General features: G+C 50.7%; 1 protein-coding gene and 1 long non-coding RNA gene across 3 annotated transcripts; one reads left to right on the top strand and one right to left on the bottom strand.

The window, feature by feature from the left end:
- Window positions 1-213: 213 nt before the first annotated feature.
- On the bottom strand, window positions 214-6,690 carry LOC109454762 (uncharacterized). Its single transcript, XR_012496429.1, has 3 exons — window positions 6,604-6,690; window positions 3,948-4,098; window positions 214-2,142 (listed from the first exon to the last, which is right to left on the bottom strand). It is a non-coding gene; the product is annotated as an uncharacterized LOC109454762 (long non-coding RNA).
- A 5,747-nt stretch (window positions 6,691-12,437) lies between these two features.
- LOC141571577 (uncharacterized) lies at window positions 12,438-13,334 on the top strand. 2 transcript variants are annotated; one of them, XM_074332364.1, is made up of 2 exons: window positions 12,438-12,611; window positions 12,810-13,334. In XM_074332364.1, exons 1-2 carry the CDS (start codon window positions 12,438-12,440, stop codon window positions 13,311-13,313), a joined length of 678 nt encoding a protein of 225 aa, XP_074188465.1. In that variant the 3' UTR covers window positions 13,314-13,334. The 2 variants fall into 2 exon arrangements, with proteins under 2 accessions (XP_074188465.1, XP_074188406.1); XM_074332305.1 differs by having other exon boundaries at window positions 12,438-12,641.
- The last annotated feature ends 8,941 nt before the right edge of the window (window positions 13,335-22,275 follow it).

Genomic DNA, 22,275 nt, shown 5'->3' with positions numbered 1-22,275 from the left:
CAGATGTACAACAGAGTGTTTAGACATTTATATACCTTACAAAGTAATCACCCCAATAAGTCTAGTACCCACCTGACATCATACATAGTTACTATAGTTATTGACTATATTCCTTATGCTGTATTTTGTACCCTGAGACTGTTTTTGTAACTGCCAATTTGTACTTCTTAATCCCTTCCCCTTCTTCACCCACCCACCCCGAAACGCCTCCTGTCTGGCAACTATCAGCTTGTTCTCTGTATCTATAAGTTTGCTTCTGTTTTGTTTGTTCATTTATTTTGTTTGCTGGATTCCACATACAAGTGAAATCATGTGGCATTTGTCTTTCTCTGTCTGACTTAATGTGCAGTTTGTTTCCAAGCTTACATCTCGCTCCATCACATCTTCAAATCCATGGCATAGCATATGCAATTGGAAAGAGCTCTTTACACATGGTCAGACCTGGATTTATTAAGTCCTGGCTCCACCATGAATTAACTGCACAGGCCGCCCCTAACAATGTGTGAGGTCTGGGCCAAAGTACAAATGGAGGCCCGAGGCCCCAGGCTGGCCCCTTCACTTCCTACCCCAGCTCCATCCTCCCCCACAGGGCCTGTGCACAAGTGGTGGTCACTGAGCCTTGTCAGCCCCACACCACGACCACCCCCAGTCCTAAGATGTGCACACAGGCTGCTCAGTCTGCTATGAGTATGACCCAGGGATAAAGCCCGCACAGGCCCTGCAGGTAGGCTCGGGGCCTTCCAGATCCCAGGCTCCTGCAGCGGGGTCAAACTCAGACTCCAGGTGGGCAGATACCTCGGCCCATGGCCCCCTCCCCTGGGGGAGAGACACTCAGAGGAGGCTACAGGGGTCTCTAAAGCACCAGGCCCTGGCAGGACCCAGTGGCTTGGGGCTGAGGGCAGTTCTATAGCTGATGACCTTGGAAAAAGGACATAGTCTTCCTAAGCCTCAGTCTACATATCTGCAAAAAGGAATGAAAATAACCACTCTGTTCATCTCAGTTTTTTTTTTTTTTTTTTTAAATTGTGGCTTAAAAGATATACAACATAAAAGTTACCATTTTAAGGGTAGTATTACCTATATCCACATCGCACAGCAGATTTCTAGAACGTTTTCAACTTGCAAAACTAAAACTCTGTGCACATTAAACAATAACTCCTCATTCCCTCTCCCTCAGCCCCTGGCAACCTCTTTCTGTCTGTGAATTTGACTTTTCCAGGAACCTCACAGAAGTAGAATCATCCAGAACGTGCCCTTTTGCGTCTGGCTTGTTTCACTCAGCATAATGTCCTCATATTCATCCATGTTGCAGCCTGGGTCAGAATGTCTTTCCTTTTAAAGGCTGAATAGTATTCCACTGTATGTACGGACCATGTTTTGTTTATCTGTTCACCTGTCGATGGGCACTTGGGTTGTTTCTACCTCTTGACTATTGTGAATAAGCCTGCCATGAACATGGGTATAAAATGATCTCTTTGCAATCTTGTTATCAGTTCTTTTGGGTATATACCCAGAAGTGGGATTGTTGGATCATGTGGTAATTCTAGTTCTAATTTTTTAAGGAAATTTCATACTGTTTTCCATAGTGGTTGCACCAATTTACACAACAGTGCATGAGGGTTTGTGTATACCCCTGCCGTTGAGTGTGGATTGTTGCAGGATGACGGGGGGTTGGGGGGAGCGGGCTTTGGCTTTCAGTATGGCACAGATCATCTCTAATGAAGGTGGTGGCAGGTGGTGGCGGGCAGAGCTTGGAATAGATGCACCTGTGATGAGAGGTACTGTCCTGTCCAAGGCAGGCTTCTGCAGCCTCCCCCTGCCCCAGCCTCTCATCTCTCTCCTCCCCCTGAACTCACGCCTGCCCCATTTGCCCAGCTTTTCTTCTCTAAGCCATTGGGAGAGCTAATCTGTGATGTGCGGTTCAAGTGGGTCAAAGTGTCGTAGAGGCTGGGAGGGGTGGGCGCTGGGCTTGGCTGTCAGCTTGCTCCTCCTCCGAAGCAGGGAGTTCCCACTCCAGGTGGAGGTTGTTTCTGTGATGTCAGGACGATCACTTTAGCAGCTGGGATTGTGTGGTCAGGCAAAGATACAAGCGATGCACCATTCGGTAGGATTCCATTTCAGAGGCTAGAAGTGTTGGGAGCCCTAAGAGTGGGGGAAATAAAAAACAGATTTAAGATTCCAGTGAAGCTCAAGGGTCTTTAGAGCTAAAACCAAAGTAAAATCGAACCCAATAGGAAGGCACCGTGGAGGGGGATGGGAGACCTCCATCCAGGACGAGGTGGAAGAATGGATAAGACTCTTCTCACGGATTCCAGTTAATGTCCTGCCCTTGCTTAATTTCTAGAATCCATGACATGGTGACTACATGAAGATCCTTAGAGAAAGACCAGAGCCAGTAGCAGCTGGAGCAGAAGTGAGGCTAGACGACAGTTAGGGGCATCGGGAGGGGCGGGATCATTGGGCCAGAAACTGAGAGAGAGGAATTTTAAGTAGTTTTTCCATGTGCTGTGGAATAACTCATTCTGCTTAGAGAGAATTCATAAAGAATTAAACAGCTTTTTCTTTCTTCTGAATACTTCACCTTACCAAGATGACCTTTACAGAAGAATCAGGAAGGTTCCAATTTGGCATGTTGACATTCTCCTAAAAGCACTGGCGTGCCAAGAGAAGAGTTAAGCTAAAGTGTGCTTGTAAGACCTTGGTCATCGGTCATCACCACAGCAAAGACACTGGATCAGAAGGTCAGCTTGGATAGAGGGAAGTGACTAGAAGTTCATGTTGACTGTCTGGGAAAGAGGAGCTGGCCACATAGATTACAGCTGAGTCAGGAGAGATGGAGACAGGGAAAAAGTTAGGATTTGAAGGTTGACTGGTTGTGGGTGTGAGAGACAGAAAAGAGGTGAGAACCTAATTAGTGTTCATTTGCAGGAGTGGGCCATGCAACCCGGAAGCCGGCCCCTCCCCCAAGACAGCTTAGACTTCCTTGTGAAACTGTCGAAGGTACACTCTGCAAAGTCCTTTCCTTACCAAAAAAGGTTTATCCTAGCTATGTAGTGATAGCTTATGTTACTGAAGTCCTCAAAAGTCTAAAAATCTGTCCATTCCTTAACTATAAAGAGTCACTTATTCTGGAAAAGGGGAGGGGTGGGGTTAAGGCACATCTGCGGTGCTGTGATCAGGTGACTTGCCTGAACACCACGCTGGGATGGACGGGTGGCTTCATGCCAGCCGAGATTTTGTGCCTCCAGCTCGGGTCATCCTCTCAGGAGAACAAGATCTGGGACGTAATTTGCAGAACCCACGAACAGAGGCCAATGCCACCATCCAATGCCAGTCTGTTGACAGCCGGTGGAAGCCAGAGGTCGTCAGGATGTGGGGGTTCACAGGGATACAGTCTGCCGAGGGCCTGCCTGCTGCTGCTTCTCCTAAGGAAATGATTCTGGGTAATGTGTTGGACCAGGGCCTCTGCCGGCGGGATGATTTGGCTTAGCAGACCCAGCAAAGGCCTTGATGAAGCCTGGCTGGGACCAGGTCAATGGCTTTTTAGGCTTTCCTTCCACCTGCCCTTGCTTCAGCCTGGTTCCCCAAGGGCAGACCAGCAGGTCCTCTGGGCAGTGGGAAGTCAGAGCACCACCCGCCTTCTACTGGGGCTACTGAGGCTCGGGGTGGAAGGCCTGGGAGGGGTGCAGAAGGAGAAGAGGTACTCCTGGGACATCCTCCTCTGGAGCAGCCCTGAGAGGGATGGGGAGAGCGGCCCCCTGGACAGGCGGGGAGAAAAGCCAGGGAGGAGCCGGCCTCAGTTTCTGATTCTGCAGTGGGAGACTGTGCTCAGGATCACAAGGGACCCAGGTCCCTGACGGTTTTCCTGTTTCCTCCCTGATGTGCTCCCAATGTCCCAATCCCCCTTCTCCAATGACTCACCCAGGTGCAGACAAGACAAAACACACCTTTGCCACCCGGGAAGGAAGAATGTTGGAGCCAGCAGTGCAGATGTATTCAGTCACCTCAGTGAGTCGGGGCAACGAGCTGCGGGCTGATGACGTCACTGGAACCATCGGGAAGGGACTTGGCAAGGCTCCCGACTGCTTCCTCCACACCCTGGTCAACAGAGAGAAACGAGTCTCTCTCTCTCTCCCCCCGGCCCTCCACTCTGTTTCTCCTCTCTCTCTTTCCCTGTCTCTATCTCTATCTCTGCCTCTGTGTGTCTCTCTCTTTCTGAATTGATGATAAAGACCAAACCAGCACACGTAGCCAAACCACCCAAACAAACAACTACACTGGGTGGCTGCCCGAGGGCCAGCGGCCTGAGTGTACATTCTGGGCAGGGAGAAGACTGCATGGCGGCTGCCTGTGACCTGCTCAGCCTGGCACTGTGGGGACGGGCCCAGCTTCCCCTGCCAGGCCACGTAGCTGTGCCTCTGCTGGTTACTTATCCACCTTGTTCCAGGGTTGGAGCTCACAGACATCCTCAGATGGGAAGATCAAAAGCAGAGCCAGGGAAAGGAACAGGACAGCAGAAGAGGGAGGACGTCGGGCTGCGGTCGGAGCCCAGAGAGGCAGCACACCTGCCTGTGAGGCCCCCGGGGACCAGAGTCCACTTCGTACCCACTAGTTCTTTGGCCAGACAGAGCATTTCCACATGCTGTCTGTTCCCTTTGTGTCAGAGGTGTGTTCCTGGCCTCCCCATGGCCTCAAATCATGAGGGTGCCTTGGCCCCAGGGAGCAGGCCAGGCCTGGGCTTTGGAAGCCAGACCCTCATACAGGATGAGGGGCCAGGAGCCAGAGCCGGGATGATGGAGGCAGGTGGTGAAGGCCAGAGCTGGCACCCCTGAGTTGGGGACATGGGCTGGTTGGGCCATGGAGGTGCCAGAAGCAGCAGATCCTGGCACCTGGGCCCCGGGGCTGCTCACTGCCTGGAAGGCGCCAGGCTGAGCTGCCGAGAGTCAGCGTGTAGACTCATTCAGGTGGATTGACCCTAGTCCACCACCTGCAGATGCCCCAAAGTCACTGTCCGGCCCTTCCCAGCGCCCACCCAGCCACCCACACCACAGGACCCGAGAGCTGAGCCCGAGTTAATTTATTTGGGGAGCGAAGATCTGCAGCATGCTCTTGTCCCCATCACACATCTCGCGCTTTGTGTTCTGTTTGCTGGACTTAGTGGCATGAGTCCACTGTCCCCAGAGCCTGAGCTCAGGGCTTAGTCTCCCTCCCATCAACGACGGTGGGACAGAGACCCCGAGTCCCTCAGCCTGTCTGAACAGGACTTCCTTCCAGGTGTGCCAAGCACAGGAAATAGCCGTGTCCCCAGCTCTGCGGGGCTCAGAGAGGTGTAAGCAGGGAGGTGTTATGGGGAGCTGCCAGGCTGTGCTCTCTGGGGGCCTGAGTGGTCAGGGGACCGAGAGGGCCTGTGCCCCAGGGGAACACAGTTACTAAAGGCGAAGCCAGCAGGAGAGCCCACAGAAGTGTCCTGGGGACAGAGTCTACAGACCAGGAGGCACCACCAGCAGACACAGATGACGGATAGCAATCCTGGGTGGGACTCTGGCCACAGGCAGGTCTTGTTTGGGGGAACGTGCACGGGTATGAACTGGGGACTCAGGGGGCTACTGACAGGACTCTTCACCCAAGGGAGATGACAACCCTATTTTCCTCCAGTGTACGTGGAGATTGTAACAGAGCTCCCCTGCGGCCTAGGTGAGCCCCAGGGCAGTGCCAGGCATGTCACCAGGCTGTGTCAATATTTGCCATTCTTTGTTGTTGTGTTTTTCTTTCAGACAGTAGACACCCCTGAGATTCAGGTGTAACTCCAGAGATAAAAGTGAGTCAGGGAAGTTGAACCCGGAATGATGCTCCTATGGGGGTGTCAGGGGCCCCACTGACTGCGGTCAGAAAGCCAGCATGTTTGAGCCGAAAACTCCGTGCAAAGCGGGGCTAAGCAGGGTGGGACCTGGGCACACACGCCAGGGACTCTGGGAGGGCTGGGGGTGCCCTTGGGCTCTCTCCCCATCAAGGCCATCTCCCATGCTGGGAGGTGCCCATCTAGGGACAGGCCCTCTCTTCCTTTTGCCTCACAGAGTGTCACGCTCTGTCCCAACACGTGGAGTTCTCCAGGCCACCTGAAAAGAATTTCGTTTTGCTGAAATGCACCAGCATCCAATGTTCTCAATTCCTTAAGGTTGAAATTCTAATGTTCCCCGAAGAGAAGGTGCGTTTGTAGCAGTCGGACCCTAGAATTTCTGCCAGACACTAAAAACCACGTCCAGATGGTGTGTATCAGCCCTCTCCCACACTGAATGTACTGCTTTTTAAAGCACACACCTCACCGCTGGGCAGAGAGTCTGGCTTTCTCACTTACCCACTGAGGCAGACACCATTAATTGTCAACCTACTATCCATTCCTGCCCACCCACCTCCCTGTATCCTGAGTAACAAGGCCTCAATTATGCCCAGGCAGGTAACATGCCTAGCTAGAAGAACTCACCTTTTCAGACTCTCTTGAAGTGAGGGGTGGCCACATGACACTTGTGGCAAATAAGACACAAGCAGAAATCCACTGGGGCTTCTGGGGAAACTTTTACTTCCCTGAAACAGGTACAATCTTACCTTCTCCCATTCTTTCTTCCTCCTTGAAACACAGAAGCACTGCCCGGAGCTGCAGCAGCCATCTTGTGATCACAAAGCAACGACCTGGAGAACAAAAGCCAACATCAGGATGGTGGGGCAGAGAGATGGAAAGACCAGGGTCCCGGATGGCATCCTTGGGCCGCTGCCCTCATGGGGGGCCTCTGTCAGTCATTGTTATGCTAAGTCTGTGTTAGTCAGGGTGGGTGTCATTTGCAAGCGAGAGCTCCTGGGAGGTACTGGAGTTTCCATGGGAGGCTTTGTAACATGGTCGTGATTTACCTGTTTTGAGGTTAGAGGGCTTATTGGCTGGTCACTGGCGTATTGCTCCAGATAAAGACATAGGAGGCACATGATCAGGACACTAACAGCGCCCCCTGGACAAGAGTCAGCTGCTGAGGCTGTGTTGCCAGGTTTTGTCTGTCCCCAGAGCCCTTCACCTGGGGCCGTATGCAGTGGGGATGTCACAGGGCTCTGTGGGGTCCACTCCGTCTGGGCTACAGAGCAGAAGCTCTCCTTCTCTGAACCTCAGTTTTGGTTTCTCTGTTTGATTTTATTTTGTTTACCATGAATTTGTGTTTCTTCTTGATCTTAGCTTCTCTACAGGCAACTTGTGGTGTGGGCGGTGGGGAGGGGACAGGGTGGCTGGGGGTGGGGGAGAAAGAGGGCCAGCTGATGGAGGAGGAAAGGGGAGAGAGTTCATTGGAAAATCTTTTCTGATTCTGATAAGATGACCCTGTTGCGATGGGCGTGGGGAGATGTTTCCACCTAGAATAGAATTGTTTTTTTCAGAGAAGTGTTTTGTTTTTTCTTCCTGTTTTACAAGAACGCACACCACGTATAACTGGTGTTGGCATGGACTCAGTCACTCTGAACCCAAATATTTACATTCCAGGTGAGTTAGTCTTGCTCTCATGTCTGCTGGTCGAGTTCAGGTGCAAGCATGTATACAGGGAAAGAATTCCGGGCCCAGGATGGAGAAGGCTGGGCTCCCAAAGGGCAGGCACATTAAGCCTTTGACCCCGCAAGCTCTGAGAGCCTCCTGAGAAATCGCAGTGACTCTGTCCCGTGGCCTGCTCTACAAACACTCAGCCTTTGGCCGGACCCACCTGGCTGCATTCCGTGAACTCACGGAGCAGCAGGACATGGTTCACAGGTCACAGGGTAAAGAGCTGCGGTGGCTTCCTAGAGCGCTGCCGGAGAAAGGCAAGGCCGCTCTGCTGCAGGCTGGGGCTGCGGCGTTAGGGGGCGTTGTGCACACCCGGCCAGCGTCCCTGCGCCGTGCTGCATCCCAAATTCAGCAGTGGGGGCTTTCCCATCTGCCCCTCACTCTTATCATTAGTAGAATTCTGATTTACTCCTGTGGACAACCTGGACTGCTCATAGCACATTTTGGGGCGGGACATGGAGGAGAGAGGTTGGGGTTATCGCTCTCTAACAGAGAACCACGCTGACCTACCCCACCCTGGTCCAGGCCAGCCCCACCCGGCTGTACACTCTGGGGCAGTCAGGGCCATGATGGGGACTGGGGGTCTCTGGCTCAAGGCCTGGTGCTTGTGAACAGTAAGTGCTCAAGGCTTGTTTCATTGAGATATTCCTTTTCTGTTTGAAACAAGGACATGCTTCTGGCTTTGAAGAAAAGGGGTCTTTTTTGACTTCTGAAATCCAAAAAGGGATCCGAGGATACCACAATAATTGAGGCACCTTGATTTTAGCGTGAGGCTTTCAGATAATTCACATCGCCTGATTCATGCTCAAGTGGTATGCTCTGGAAGAGCTTCTGGGAGAAACTGGTAAAGGAGTGGGGCAAGCAGATCGGGGACAGGAAGAAGGTGAGTCCTGGGGTGGGAGCCCGTGGGACGTGGAGCATACGGTCGGCCTGAGAGTGAGGAGCCTGGCTCACACCTATCAGCCTGAGCTCCCCCATCCGCCTTCACAGCAGTGGACATAAATCCCCAGGCACTGGGGATTCACTAAGATGTGTGGGGAAGTGGCTCCAGCATCCTGAGAGCCATCAGGTAAGTACAGCAGTGGATGAGGGGGTGGGGGTAGGGGGGCAGGTGCAGGGAGGGGAGTCCAAGAGCATCTGGGCAGAACTCCAATGACGTCAGCCACAACAGCATTACTGCCCCCTTGTAAGGTGCCAGTGTGCAAAATACACAGAGAGCAACTAGGTCCCTAAGGTGACACTCTTAGGAACTAGAAACAGGCCCTCTGACTCTGAATAAAGCACTTCCTGCATTTACCTACTCAAGGAGCAATGACTTATTTTTTTCACTCTTTTCACTACACCCAACTACTAAGAAAAGGATATGATTGTACAGCAGAGGAACTTGAACTAAAATGGGAAAGAGAACCATGATGAGCTGTAGAATTTTTCGACTATCTTTTGTTCCCTTTGTCCTACATTAAAATAGATAGATGATACACAGATCAATAGATAGACTGATAAAATAATACCATAAGGAAAGTATTAGATAAAACAACAAGTTAGGAGAAAATGTTTACAACTTGTACCACAGAAAATGTGTTATATCCCTACTATTTAAATATTGCCAATAATCAGGGAAGGAAAAGACCAACAAATCAATTTTTTAATTGGGCAGCAGATATGAACAGCAGGTCACAGAAAAAGACATGCAAACTCATATTGAGAGAAAGGTAAAATAATAGAAAGAGATGCTATTTCTTAGTTATCAGATTGATAAAAAGCCAAAAGCTTTTTGACACGTTCAGTTGGAAAAGCTGTACAAAATAGGCATTCTCACACACAACCTGTGGGAATGAAAAATAGAATAACCAATACAGAGCAGAACTGGAGAGTATCCGCCAAACTTACATAATGACCCAGTGAGTAATAATATACAATAAAATAAATTCTAGAAATTGATCCCAAAGGTACACTGGCAAAATTATTAAACGATGTCTGCCAATGATACCCATTTCTTGCAGCATTATTCAGAATAGCAAAACACTGGAGGAAAATCGACTGCCCACCAGTAGGAGACTGGCTGAATAAACCAGGCTGCATTCATGTACAGAGAGCTGTGCAGCTATTAAACGGAGTGGGGAAGGTCTCAGTAAGCTACTATCGAGTGGTGTCCAGGATATATTGGTAAGCGGAAAATGTAAGGTGCAGACCAATGTGTAGAATGTGCCACCTTTTGTATAAGAAAAGGGAGTAAAACAAACATATTTTTGGTTATATTAATAATAATAATAATAATAATAATGGAAAGCTAAACCAAAACTTAAAACTGTTGCCATTAGGGGAGTGGCCGAATGGCTCTGTTGGTTAGAGCACGAGCTCTCAACAACAAAGTTGCCAGTTCAATTCCCATGTGGGATGGTGGGCTGCACCCCCTGCAACTAAGATTCAAAAGGGAGATTGCACATGGAGCTGAGCTGCGCCCTCCACAACTAGATTGAAGGACAAACGAGTTGACTTGGAGCTGATGGGTCCTGGAAAAACACACTGTTCCCCAATACTCCCCAATAAAAAAAATTAAAAAGAAAAAAAAGCTATTACCATTAGGGGTAAAAGGAAATAGGGGGAAGGCACTGGGATGAAAGCCAGACCTCCGTGAATGGATCTTGCAGGGAGCTGTTGAAGGTTGTTCTCATTCTTAGAACACAGAGTGCCCCAGGGTGGGGGTGGGGCAGTCAGCTCCCTGCCAGTCACCACTGTGCCGGAGCCAGCTGAAGCTAGCTGACTTGTACTAGCTTGCAAGAGTTGATTATTAAATATTCAAGAATTTTGTAGGCTGGTTGTTAAACTGTTGGTAACTTTATAATGGATGCAGTCACGGGGTTCCAGTCTGAGGACTGGCTCAGATCTACGAACTGGGCCAGGGATGAAGACTTTCTGTGGGGTGACTGCCCTCTCCTTCCTGAGCATCCAGCCTTGATTTCTGCTTTTGTTTTTACAGGTCTTGAAGAGTATGCAAGTAATGTGCGAGGCTTCCAAAAAAAGGGTGTGATTTGTAGGGTTTGCCAATTTCCTTGGTGTAAATGCTTCCGCACCAGAAGGAAGGACTCTGCAATCAAGACGGGGTACACAGCAGTGTTTCTCCCAGCACTTAAGCATGCAACAACACACCAGAAAAGGGAATCCCCTGGCATCCAAGGACAATGACCTGCTGCTTCACACCCACTAGTGTGGCTATAATATTAAAAACAACAACAACAAAAACAACAACAAATGAAATTAACAAGAGTCGGCCAATATGTGGAGAAATTGGAACCCTCATACATTGCTGGTGGGATTGTAAAATGGTGCAGCTGCTGTGGAAAACAGTCTGACAGTTGCTCAAGAGTTCAACTTAGACTTACCATATCACCCAGCAATTCTATTCCTAGGTTTATATTGAAGAGAATTGAAAAGAGGTGTTCAAATAAAAACTTGCACAAAAATGTTCATAGCAGCATGATTCAGCCAAAAGGTGGTAACAACCCAAATGTCCATCAGCTGATGAATGGATAAACATAATCCATATAATGGAATATGATGCAGCCATAGCAGGAAAGAAGCACTGACGCTTGCTACAATTTGGGTGAACTTGGAAAACGTGCCAAGTGAAAGAAGTCAAGATACAAAAGGCCACAGATTGTAGGATTCCTTTTCTGTGAAATGTGCAGAACAGGCGATTCTGTAGAGAGGGGAAGTAGATTAGTGATTGACAGGGACGGGAAAGGACTGCTAAATGGTACAGGATTTCCCTTGACAGTGATGAGAATGTTCTGGAACTAGAAAGTTGCACAAAATTGTGACTGTGCTAAATGCCACTGAATTGTACACTTTAAAATGGTTAAAATGGTCAGTTTTCTATTATGTGTTATCACACACACACACACACACACACACACACAGGAAAACGCGCCTGCTAAGGGTTTCTAACAGTGAGGCCCCCACGCTCGGAGCCCTAGATTTTATCAGCATTGTAATCTTGGTTGATCTTACAGGTGGGACATTTATATTTTGAGAAACTTGAATTATTAATGAGGTCAAGTAGCCTTTCATATGCTTAAGGAAATTGGAACATTTTGAATTTTGTATTTGATTGTTTTGTATCTTATCCTGTTTTGGCTGTAAGGACTTTTTGCTGTTCATACTAACCGTTCATCTATCGTGCATATTGCAAATCTTTTCTGGCAGTTCAGGATCTTCAGTTTGTATACCAAAGAGATCCCCTTTGGGTTTTGATTGAAATTACACCCATGGTGGGTTGACTGGGGAGAGTGGAGGGCGATACAGCCTCGAGTTTCCTGCCCATGACTATCTCAGGGCCCCACTGGACATCCGTTGTGTGTGCCTTTTGGTTAAGTTTTACTATTTTGTTCATGTCTGACCCTCTTAATATTCCTCTCAGGTGCTGCACAGTTTGGGCTGCGATGGCACTAGGCGTCTCTCCCGTAGTGTTCTCATGTGGGCACAGCTGGCGTGAGGGAGGGCAGCTAGTCGCTGTGGCTTTATCTCACACTCCGTCCCTCCGTGAATGTGATATTGGAACATGTGGCAGTCAGTCAGTACAAAGTTTTCTGGAGCCAAAAAAAGAACAGATGGGAAAACAGAGTCCTGCAACATACAAGTTTAATGAGGAAAGACTAATTATAGAAAATAAACCAGCACTAATGAGGGTTCTGCTGCACCAGGCTCTAAACACCAATGAGGAAGGGAGGGCGTGGGGAGCCTCCTCCTGGGACAACACCCCCCCCAGCAGGGGTATAAAAGCCGACAGCAGCACCTCACACTCACACACTCTCTCACACTCACACTCACACCCTCCTCCCAGCTCACCTCCCACCCACCGCCCACCATGGCCACGTCCACGCTGTCCGTCTGCTCCAGCGACCTGAGCTATGGCAGCCGCGTCTGCCTGCCCGGTTCCTGTGACTCTTGCACGGACTCCTCCTGGCAGGTGGACGACTGCCCAGAGAGCTGCTGCGAGCCCCCCTGCTGTGTCCCCAGCTGCTGCCAGCCCTCATGCTGTGTCCCCAGCTGCTGCCAGCCCCTCTGTTGTGTCCCCAGCTGTGGCCAGTCCTCCTGTTGTGTCCCCAGCTGCTGCCAGTCCTCCTGCTGTGTCCCCAGCTGTGGCCAGTCCTGCTGCTGTGTCCCCAGCTGTGGCCAGTCCTGCTGCTGTGTCCCCAGCTGTGGCCAGTCCTGCTGCTGTGTCCCCAGCTGCTGCCAGCCCCCCTGCCTGACCCTGGTCTGTGCCCCAGTGAGCTGTGTATCCAGCCCCTGCCAATCAGTCTGCACCAGCTCCTGCACGCCCTCATGCTGCCAACAGTCTAGCTGCCAGCCCTCCTGCACCTCCTCCCCCTGCCAGCAGGCCTGCTGTGTGCCCGTCTGCTGTAAGCCCGCCTGTTGCACACCCGTCTGCTGCACACCTGTCTGCTGCAAGCCCGCCTGTTGCACACCCGTCTGCTGCAAGCCCCTCTGTTGCACACCCGTCTGCTCTGGGGCCGCCCCCTGCGCCTCGTCCTGCTGCAGACCCACCTCCTGCGTGTCCCTCATCTGCCGCCCCGTGTGCAGGCCCGCCAGCTGCGTGCCCATCTCCTCCTGCTGTGCCCCTGCCTCCTCCTGCCAGCCCATCTCCTGCCGCCCGACCTCCTGTGTGTCTGTCATCTGCCGCCCCCTATGCTCCCGCAAGGCCTGCTGCGTCCCCACCTCGGCCCAGAAGTCCTGCTGCTGACCAGCTCGATCTGCCTCTTGAGCTGCTGTCCTTGCTCCCAAGCCCAGCCCTCCTCTCTCAGGAGCCCCTGGCGCCCCTCTGCAGGCGCCAGGACCTCCCCCTCCCCACAGGTGGGTGCACATCTGCTGCCTAACGGGGGCTGAACATGGCGCCCGTGGCTTCTGAGAAGACACGACTCACAAATCCCTCACCAGCGCTGGGGGGACTTGGGGCCCGCGGGGCCTCCTCTGCAGGACGGTTGCTTGCATTCCATGTGACAAAGGCCGTAATCAATAATCAATAAAGGCTATAATCAATACAATGTTTGTGTTGGGAAATACGATGCGCGTTTGTCTCCTCTGCCCGAGCCCCACGGCCATGCCAAGTCTGGGCTGTGCTGCTCCATCTGATACAAAGCAGACGGCAGAGACACATTCTCAAATCCAAGTTCCCAGCGGCCAAGTGACGGGAAGATCCGCACACTGGGCCCCTTCCCAGGCAGCTGCCCAGCCTCCCTGAGTGCACAGCCTCCGAGGCGGGGCCCAGGGGCAGTGTGGGCGCCAGAGGCTTGGACTCTGAGTGGACTGGGGCTCCTGCCCGCGCCTGTCCGCTGCCTGTCCAGGTTAAAGGTGAATCGGGGAGCAGCAGAAACCCTGTTGGTCAGAATCTGAGAGTCCAGTACCTGGTACCACGCTGCCTTCCCTGGGAGAGGGGGGCCCGCATAGAGGCGTGCTGGTCAGAGCACAGGGGCCCTAACAGGGCACAAAGGTTGGTTCAGACATCACTCTTTCCACTCAAGCTTTCAAGGTCTGACCAAGGAGGCACAGAACAAAAAGATATCTCGTGAACAAACCCTCGGGACTATGAGGAGGATGCGCCTGCAGTCTCAGTGGACCACTAGTATGAGTCGAGCAGACACCAGTCAGACTGACCAGGCAGCACTGAGGGCCCTCCTTGTCCCTTATCCCCTCACCAGGAATGGACCAAGGAGGCCCGTGGGAGCAGATGGGACCAGGAACGGAAGGCACCTCCCCAGGGGGCTGGTAGGGGAGCCTGTAAGCCCCACCCCCACCCCAGATAAGCTCGACCCAGGGAAGGAGCCGGCAGAGCAAACACCCTCTGAGGGCCTTCGAAGAGGAAGTGGCTGGATCATAAGCCCACCTTGACGTTAAATCCCTCAGCCTGCCCGAGTTTATCCAAAACCCGTACTCATTCCTTGTTCATTCAAATTTTAAGAAAAATGCAACCATCTTCATAGTAAATGGACAAAGGCCTTGATGGAGTCTTCATAGCCCAGAGTTAAAAAGCCATGGAAGAAGGTTCTCCCTCACCCCTAACCCAAAGAAAGTGAGGTGTAGAGATGCTGACACACGTGGAAGCCAGCAATCTACAACCCAGTGTGAGTGACAGCTGATTTCCCAGCGCTCCTGGGCGTGCCCGTGGCAGTGTCCTCACAGCCCAGGCTGCCTCTGCCTGGGACACCATCCCCAGACCCCTCACAGCACCCAGTGCCAGCTCGGCATCGTCTCCTCACAGAGGCCCCAGCCACCCACCAGCACCCCTTACTCTCTATCTGCTGAACCTGTTTTCCTTTTCAGGACTCAGCCGTCTTTGGGATTACTTCATTAATTTCTCCATTCACTCATTTATTCATTGCCCTAGAAGGCTCACGAGGCTAGGATGTCTCCGTGGCCAGCACACAGTACAGTCTGTTGCGTGAACAAATCAGCTCTTGTGTAGATTACTGGAAGGCAGGAGTTGGCGAACTGTCTGTGAGAGGCAGACAGTAAGCATGTCAGGGTTTGCCATCACGTAGTCTCTCCCATAACTACTCAGCATTGCTGTGCAAACGCAGCCCTAGACAGCAGCAAATGCATGGACGTGGCTGTATCCAATAAAACTTTATTGACAAACAGGCAGCAGGCCAGATTCCTACCGTAGACTTGTTTGCAGACTTCTGCTCTAATGTTTCCTGTGCAGAATAAGAGCTCTAAGTACATTATTGCCTCAGAGTCTTCATGGATGGCAGGTGACAAAAGGGATGTAAAGGACACAGTGCTGAGTCAGGCCGGGGTGCCTTGTGCACAGTACTGACCTGGAGAAACCACAGGAGCCCCCGAAGAGTCAAACCAGCACATCCTGTTTGCAGGGGAACCTGGCCTCAAAGCCAAGTGTATTTACGGTGGAGCCTAACAGAGGAGAGTGCGTTCCCGGATACGGAGAAGCACGTGAAAACACGTGGAAGGAGCCATGAGGAAGTCAACAGCCATGCTTCGGTGTTGACTGTGGGGACGCCCACAGCCTGGGAATAAGGCCACCAGGGAAGGAGCCTGCAGGCGTCACTGCCCTCCTCCCCACGCCAGCCAGCCCCATGTCAACATGTGCCACACTGGCTGCTCCAGGGCTGCCAGGCTGCCTGCTGCTCGCCCAGCCCCTGCCAGGTGTGCTGACATGTGCCCGTGAGCTGCAAGCCCTCTGTGTGCATGGACCCCTCCTGGCAGGCCTCCATCTGCAGGCCCGGGAGCTGCAAGCCCGTTGTGGGAGGAACCCCCTCCTCTCAGTCTTCCAGATGCTTCCAGCCCTCCTGTTCCACCCTGGCCTGCAGCCCCACCTCCTGTGACACACCTTCCTGCTGCTGACCGCAAGTCTCCTACCCAGCTGGTCCCAGTGCAGACGGGGTGACACCTGCACCTCTCTCACAACGAGTCCTCGGCAGCCCCCAGGTTCTGCTCATGGCACATGAAAAGTACGTTCAACAAGCCCTCTGAACTCCAGGACGAGAGTGTGGCGGGTGATCTGGACCCCTTGTGACCCTGTCCACCCCCGAGGGAAGCCCTGGTTCTCAGGGTCCTCCTGTCTCCAGGAGGAGACCTCACCCTGCATGAGGCAGACACATGGGCTTTCCCAATGCAGCGTGTCCCCGTTTTATCCTCACATATTTCTGAAGTCCTTCCCTTGAAGGTGGATACCTTCATACGCACAGCAGCCCCTCCTCAAAGAGTTCTCTTCCTGAAAGCTCAGCTGAAAGTGGGGGTCCTTCATGGATGGAGGGTGGAGGGAAGGTGCCGTCCCCACATCTGCCACCCAAGATATTGTAGATGGAAAGGACAGAGGAGAAAATTCCCTCCCATTGAGTGGAGGATGGGAAACAGGCCTGGGCCCCGGACCCAAGGGGTACCTAAAGGATCACTGCAATGGGGGAGGGGAGCAGGGAACTCTCACACAACTCCCCCCCTCCCCACACACACACACACAGAGTGGGGTCTGGCCAGCCAGTGAGGAGTGGCAGGAAGTCTGAGAAAGCCTTACCTTCCCAGTCCCAGGTGCTCAGGGCCTACTCAAGGCTGACACTGGCCATGGTGACAGACAACCCTCCCCCCACTCAGCCCGACCAGCACAGCTGCACGAGCAGCATCAGCCTCCACCAGGGAAAGGCCCCTTCCATGTGCTGGCACACAGGGGCAGTGGAAAACTTAGGGCTGTGTCCCCACTCCCACCCCCAGCCCTTGTCCTACGCACAAGGCACCGGCAGCCCACCACAAAGGAATCTGAAGTCTTTGGTTCCCTGAAGGTCCTCACAATAACAACAAAACCCAAACCAAGGTCAACATCTGAGCAGGTTGCTTCAAACTCCCTCCAACACACACGTACTGATGACCTGACAGAGAAGAGGCACATCCATTTCCAGGACGAAACACTGTTTATGTCCATTTCAATTAGTGTGTGATACGATATTCAATCAAAACTTAGAAGACATGCAAAAAAGCAGGGAATAATCAATTCATTTTTAAGAGGCAAAACAATCAGCACAATTGGACTCATAATGACCCAGATGTTGCCGTTATTAGACAGAAACTTTAAAAGAACTATGACTAGTGAAATAAGTCAGACAGAAAAAGACAAATACTGTATAGTGTAACTTACATGTGGAATCTAAGAAAAAACCAAACTCAAAGATACAGAGAACAGATTGGTGGTTGTCAGAGGAGGGATATGGGTAAAACGGGTGAAAGGAAAGGGGTGAAAAGATACAACCTTCCAGAAATAAAATAAATAAGTCCTGGTGATGTAATGTACACCATGGTGACTATAAAAAAGAAAACAAATTAATATATTTAAAGAAATACAAGAGAGAATTGTAAATACGAGAATAAAATGAAAGTTTATTCAAATAGTAGTACGAAACAGATTTGAGGGGAACAAATAGAACTTATAGAAATGAAAAATCAAGTCACAGAAATGAAAAACTCAGTGGACAAGTCAAACAGAATATTAGACACTGTTGAAGAGAGAATTAGAAAAACCAGAAGGCAGTTGTTGGGATGTTACCTGTCATCTCTTTCTGAGAATGGCCTCAGGTGAAGACATTTTGTCTTGACCAAGGTCAGGCCCCCTTCCCAGGATAACTCACATCTAATAACTGATTGACCTATGGCTATAAAGATCCGATCTGGGGCACCACCAATTCAGGACAGCTCCTAGCTTGAGAGCTCCCACTGGGGTCATTGAGACTGTATCACAGCTTAACTTTTCCTGAGTCCAGTCCTGCTCCCTCTCTCTCCCAAGATAGCTCCCTTCTTGCACATTAATATCTAGGGATCTCCACTGCAGCAAAGGACCTAGAGGCAATGACAACCCATTGGCAATGAGTGCCCCAGGATCCCAGAGTGTGGTCACTAAATCTCATTTCCCACTAAAAAGGAGGAGGTGATCCCTGGAGGAACCGTAGGTTGCTGGGAAAGGAAATAAGCAAGATGAGGAGTCTGGGACAGTTTGGGGTGCAAAGCAGGGAAGCTACCAAAGACTATTGAGACTATGTCAAAAGGACCAGCAGCCAACCTCAAGGGGCTCCCAGTGACGCCCCCTGAAGAAGGAGCAATTTCATCCTCCAGAAGAATAACTCCTGCTACAGACTGAAACACACCACATATATAAACATCCAGTCCAAGTCAATAAAGATACACAAAGTTACATATGTACATACACACAAATATACATATATGTATATGTTCATATACATAATATACACATATATAAAATATATGTGATATAAGAGCATTTATATGCATGTGTGTGTGTGTGATTGGAGATCGACAGAGATCACTAGGCCACCAAAAAGTATTCTGAAAATTGATAAAAAAGACAGAATGAATCACGCATCTGGACTTTCCTGTAAAAAAAACCAGTACTGTAGGTTAGCCAAATCGGTTTTAAAGGAAAGTCCTTTTTTATAGAAGAATTCCAGCCAAAACATGTAACAGGAATGATAGAGTTGTCATTTTGCAATGCGCACTGACATCATGGATCTAAGCCGTGATTCTCAGCGGCTGCGAAAACTGACCGAGGCTGAAAGGCTTAAGGGAAACAGGCTGACAGCACCCGACCCGGGGGTCAAGCCCAGCTGCCCCAGAACGGAGACGGCCAATGTCATTGGGCTCTTGATGAGATGTACTTGGAAGCGCGCAGCACCTCCTGTGAAGGGTTTTTGCCAAAAGAGTTGAGCCTACATTTCAGCTGGTCTACAGATCTCCCATTTTACAGGAAATATAGGAGATGGAGGAATATTTCAAACAACACCTTAAAGATACCAACAACCAAATCCAGAATGCAGGCACCACCCCAGGACAAGTCACTGGGTTTCCTCTACACGTAAATGCTGTCAGAATCGCTGTGAATCAGAAGGGACCCAACAAGCTTCACCACATGCTGTGTGCGAGCCTCGTTGGCATTCCGATTCGAGCAGATCACCAAGTTGTCTTTTTCTAGACCATCAGAATAAATCACATAGACTAGGTCAGCCGCTGTGTACAGCTTCATGTTTCAAACTTGTATCAATGCCCCTAATGTATACATTACATAAGTGTAACAGGTACACGTCTACCCACACACAGAGTTTTATAATGCACTTTTACTTCATTAACTTGCTCCTCTTGGCGAAATCAAGGACTTCTTTCCACGCCCACACACATAGATGGATCTACCTCATTCTTTTGAAAGCCTGCGTGGTGTTTCATGACCCAGATATGCCAAAATAGCATCATTCCCCTACTGGTGTTCTTCATCTTGTCTTTTGTTGTTGTTACTATCACCATTAATGTGATCGTAAACACGCTTTATACCTGCCTTTGTGCAGGCATTTCTGTTGGGCTGATTCCCAGGAGAAAATACCCACTTTTTAAAGCAAGAGGCAGCGTGCTCAGAAAGACTGACCACCTAGGGCAGAGCCGGAGTTCACACCTGGTCTGCAGGCCCCCAAACGCTGGTCACGGCCTCCACCTGCCGCACTGCCTCCTACTCTGGGGGTTCTCAGTCGGGGCAGTGAACGGGCTGTCAGAGCCTGCACAGGGGGCTGCAGAGCATGCCAGGCAGCCCACGGCCGCTGCAAACATCTGAAACCTGCTGTCACTGAGTCTGGGCATGTGAGCCTCCCCGTGCTTGAGCAACATTTCTCAGATTGGTGCCCAGGAAGCTGATGGAGCCCATAAGCTACCCACACCTGGCACCTGGGCAGTCCCCTGCAGTGACGAGGTGATGGCGGCTGATGAGAGCAGTTCCTCCAGGGACTCCACTTGGTAACACACACCGGCCGCACCCAGGGGCTTCAAGGTCCACTCCATTGAATCGCGGATTCGGGAGAAGACAGGACAACAATGCCTCTGAGTGGGTGGCCCCGAGAGAGGCTCCCTGTCTTGTCCCCTAACCAGAAGGCAGTGGGGCTGACCTGGAATGAGAAGGCTGCTTCTCCTGTATCTCCCCCAACCTGTTTTGTCCATCTCCAGAAGGAGGTGTTGCCTAGCAACCGGGAAAGGGCAGTGACGTCCTCGGACTATTGTGTTCCACTTCTGTGACACTTAACTCTGGTTGATTATTAGCACACAGGCTGCAGAGGCAACGACCTACCTTAAAGAAAAACGAGTTCTATAAAGTCACCGAGGGGCAGAAGGGGACTTCCAGAGTGGCTTTGGGAAGGGGTCCGACCTATACCAGATTTTCAGTTCTCAGAAAAGAACCTTTCTTCCTAAACCTGCAAGATTCCTTGGGCAAGCAGACAACAGGTGTTAAGAAAACTCTTTGAAATATGAGCTGTTCCATTTACTTTGTAATCTGTAAAGCTGCAATGCAAAGGGACTTTGGCTGCCTGCCTCCCTCGATATCCATAGCCTTTCTGCTTTGTAAATATATCAAGCAGCTGCAAAATAATATGCTGTAGGTAACTGTGATATAGCACTAATGGGCATGCTATGTCTTTTTTATAAGAATGTGTTAATAATTCACATTTTAACAAAGTTACTGTTGACAGCAGCGGTAGAAAGACTTTTCAAAGAGCCACTTCTAGCACCATGTAAATAATCCCAGATAAGCTCAGGCTTACCCCAGAGTCGGGTATCTTGAAAACTTTAATGTATGCCCTTGGGAAAGTCAGTTTGGCCGCTCTCCTCCTCTTGTAAACTGGCACCAACCCCCGCCCCCCCACTTGTTCACAGAAAGGAGAGATTTCAGGTGCTTTCAGACTGATCGTGGATGGCTCTAGACTCAAGAGAGGGGAAGAATTGTCCTTACTCAATGTTGCAGGACAAACCACAAGGATGTCTTCAACCTTGCAAGTCAGAATCCCTATAAAAAAGAAAGGGAAACAAGTCACCCCCATTCCCACTCCCTAGGGAACCACTGCTGAGGTTTGGGGCATTTTCTAAAATTCCTTTCCCTATAGTGTGTGTAGAGTATGAGAATGTGCTTATTCTTCTTGTCAAGTTGGCATGATGTGTTGGTATCACCGTATTTCCTGCTTTGCTCTCGGATAAGCCTTGTTTGTGACACAGACCTATTCCCAAACACGAGTTGCTGTGGTGGCCACCACCCTCTCATTGTGAGTCCTAGATATCATTTGCGCAATGCTTTGCTATTTAAAATAATCTGCTGTATTGGAGTAAGAAGAAAACCTATAAAACAATCAGAATTTAGATTTTGATGACGGCGCTGGGACCTCTTGCCAGCACTGCCAAAGCCCCGTGCTGGCGAAAGGTGTGACCTTGGGATTCCACACAGCTCACGTCTGCTCTCCCCAGTTTCCAGGCTGGAGTTCTGCTCACTTCTGTGATAGTCTAAGATGGTTGGGAGGCATGAATTTTGACCTTTTTGGGCAAAAGACCAAAAGCCTAAGAATAGCCTGGGATCCCCGAACAGCTCATCTGGCTTCCTTGTTTTCTCCACTGCGACCTCGATTCCCTCCTGGTGAAATCCTGGCGTTCCTGTCGTGCTGTCTCTTTGGGGCTGATGGCAGACAGCAGCTCCTGACTGACATTGTGACACAATCACCTATTCCCCACACGCACAAAGCATGAACTGCGGGCTACTCTCCAAAGCACGTCAGCCCGATGGCTATCGGCGGTACTGCCCCAGGTCCCTCCACGGGGGTGGCAGTGGGGTGAATTGTGTCCCTCCGAAACACGGGTTGAAGTCTGAAATCCTGGCACCTGTGACCGTGGCTTTATTTGGAAATAGGGTCTGTGCAGAGATCATCGAGTTTAGATGAGCTCAGACTGGGTTAGGGCAGACCCATAAGAAGTGCCCTTATAAGAAGAAAGAAATGTGGACAAAGACACCGGGTGAAGTCCTTGTGAGGACGGGGGTACAGACCAGAGGGACATGCACGTCTACGAGCCGTGGGGCACCAAGGACGGCCAGCCACCCCAGAGGCGGGGAGAGAAGTAGGAAGGATCCCCAAAGGTTCAGAGGGAGCGGGGCCCTGCCAACACCTTGGTCTCAAACTCCGGCCTCTAGACTATGAGAGAATAAATGTGTGTGGTTTTAAGCCCCTACTTTGTAGTCATTTGTTACAACAGCCCCAGGAAACTAACACAGGGGTGGAAAAGGAAGGAACTGGGGGACTGCGTTGTGACGGTAACGGTCCCTAACATAGCTGTGGGGACTGAAGCCCTGCCTTCTGATCCTGGGTCTCAGTGGGGACAGAGGGAAGCCAAGT

This window comes from Rhinolophus sinicus, linkage group LG01 (genome assembly GCF_036562045.2).
Source record: "Rhinolophus sinicus isolate RSC01 linkage group LG01, ASM3656204v1, whole genome shotgun sequence".
In the NCBI taxonomy this organism is placed as follows: domain Eukaryota; kingdom Metazoa; phylum Chordata; class Mammalia; order Chiroptera; family Rhinolophidae; genus Rhinolophus; species Rhinolophus sinicus.
The sequence above is the reverse complement of the archived record's forward strand: the minus strand, read 5'-3'. Positions and strand labels throughout refer to the sequence as shown.

Bases quoted from the DNA above. Each gene is read 5' to 3' on its own strand.
- LOC141571577 (XM_074332305.1), top strand. From the start codon at position 12,438: ATGGCCACGTCCACGCTGTCCGTCTGCTCCAGCGACCTGAGCTATGGC. The intron at 12,642-12,809 runs GTCCCCAGCTGT...AGCTGCTGCCAG, and splicing joins GCTGCCAGCCCCTCTGTTGT to CCCCCCTGCCTGACCCTGGT.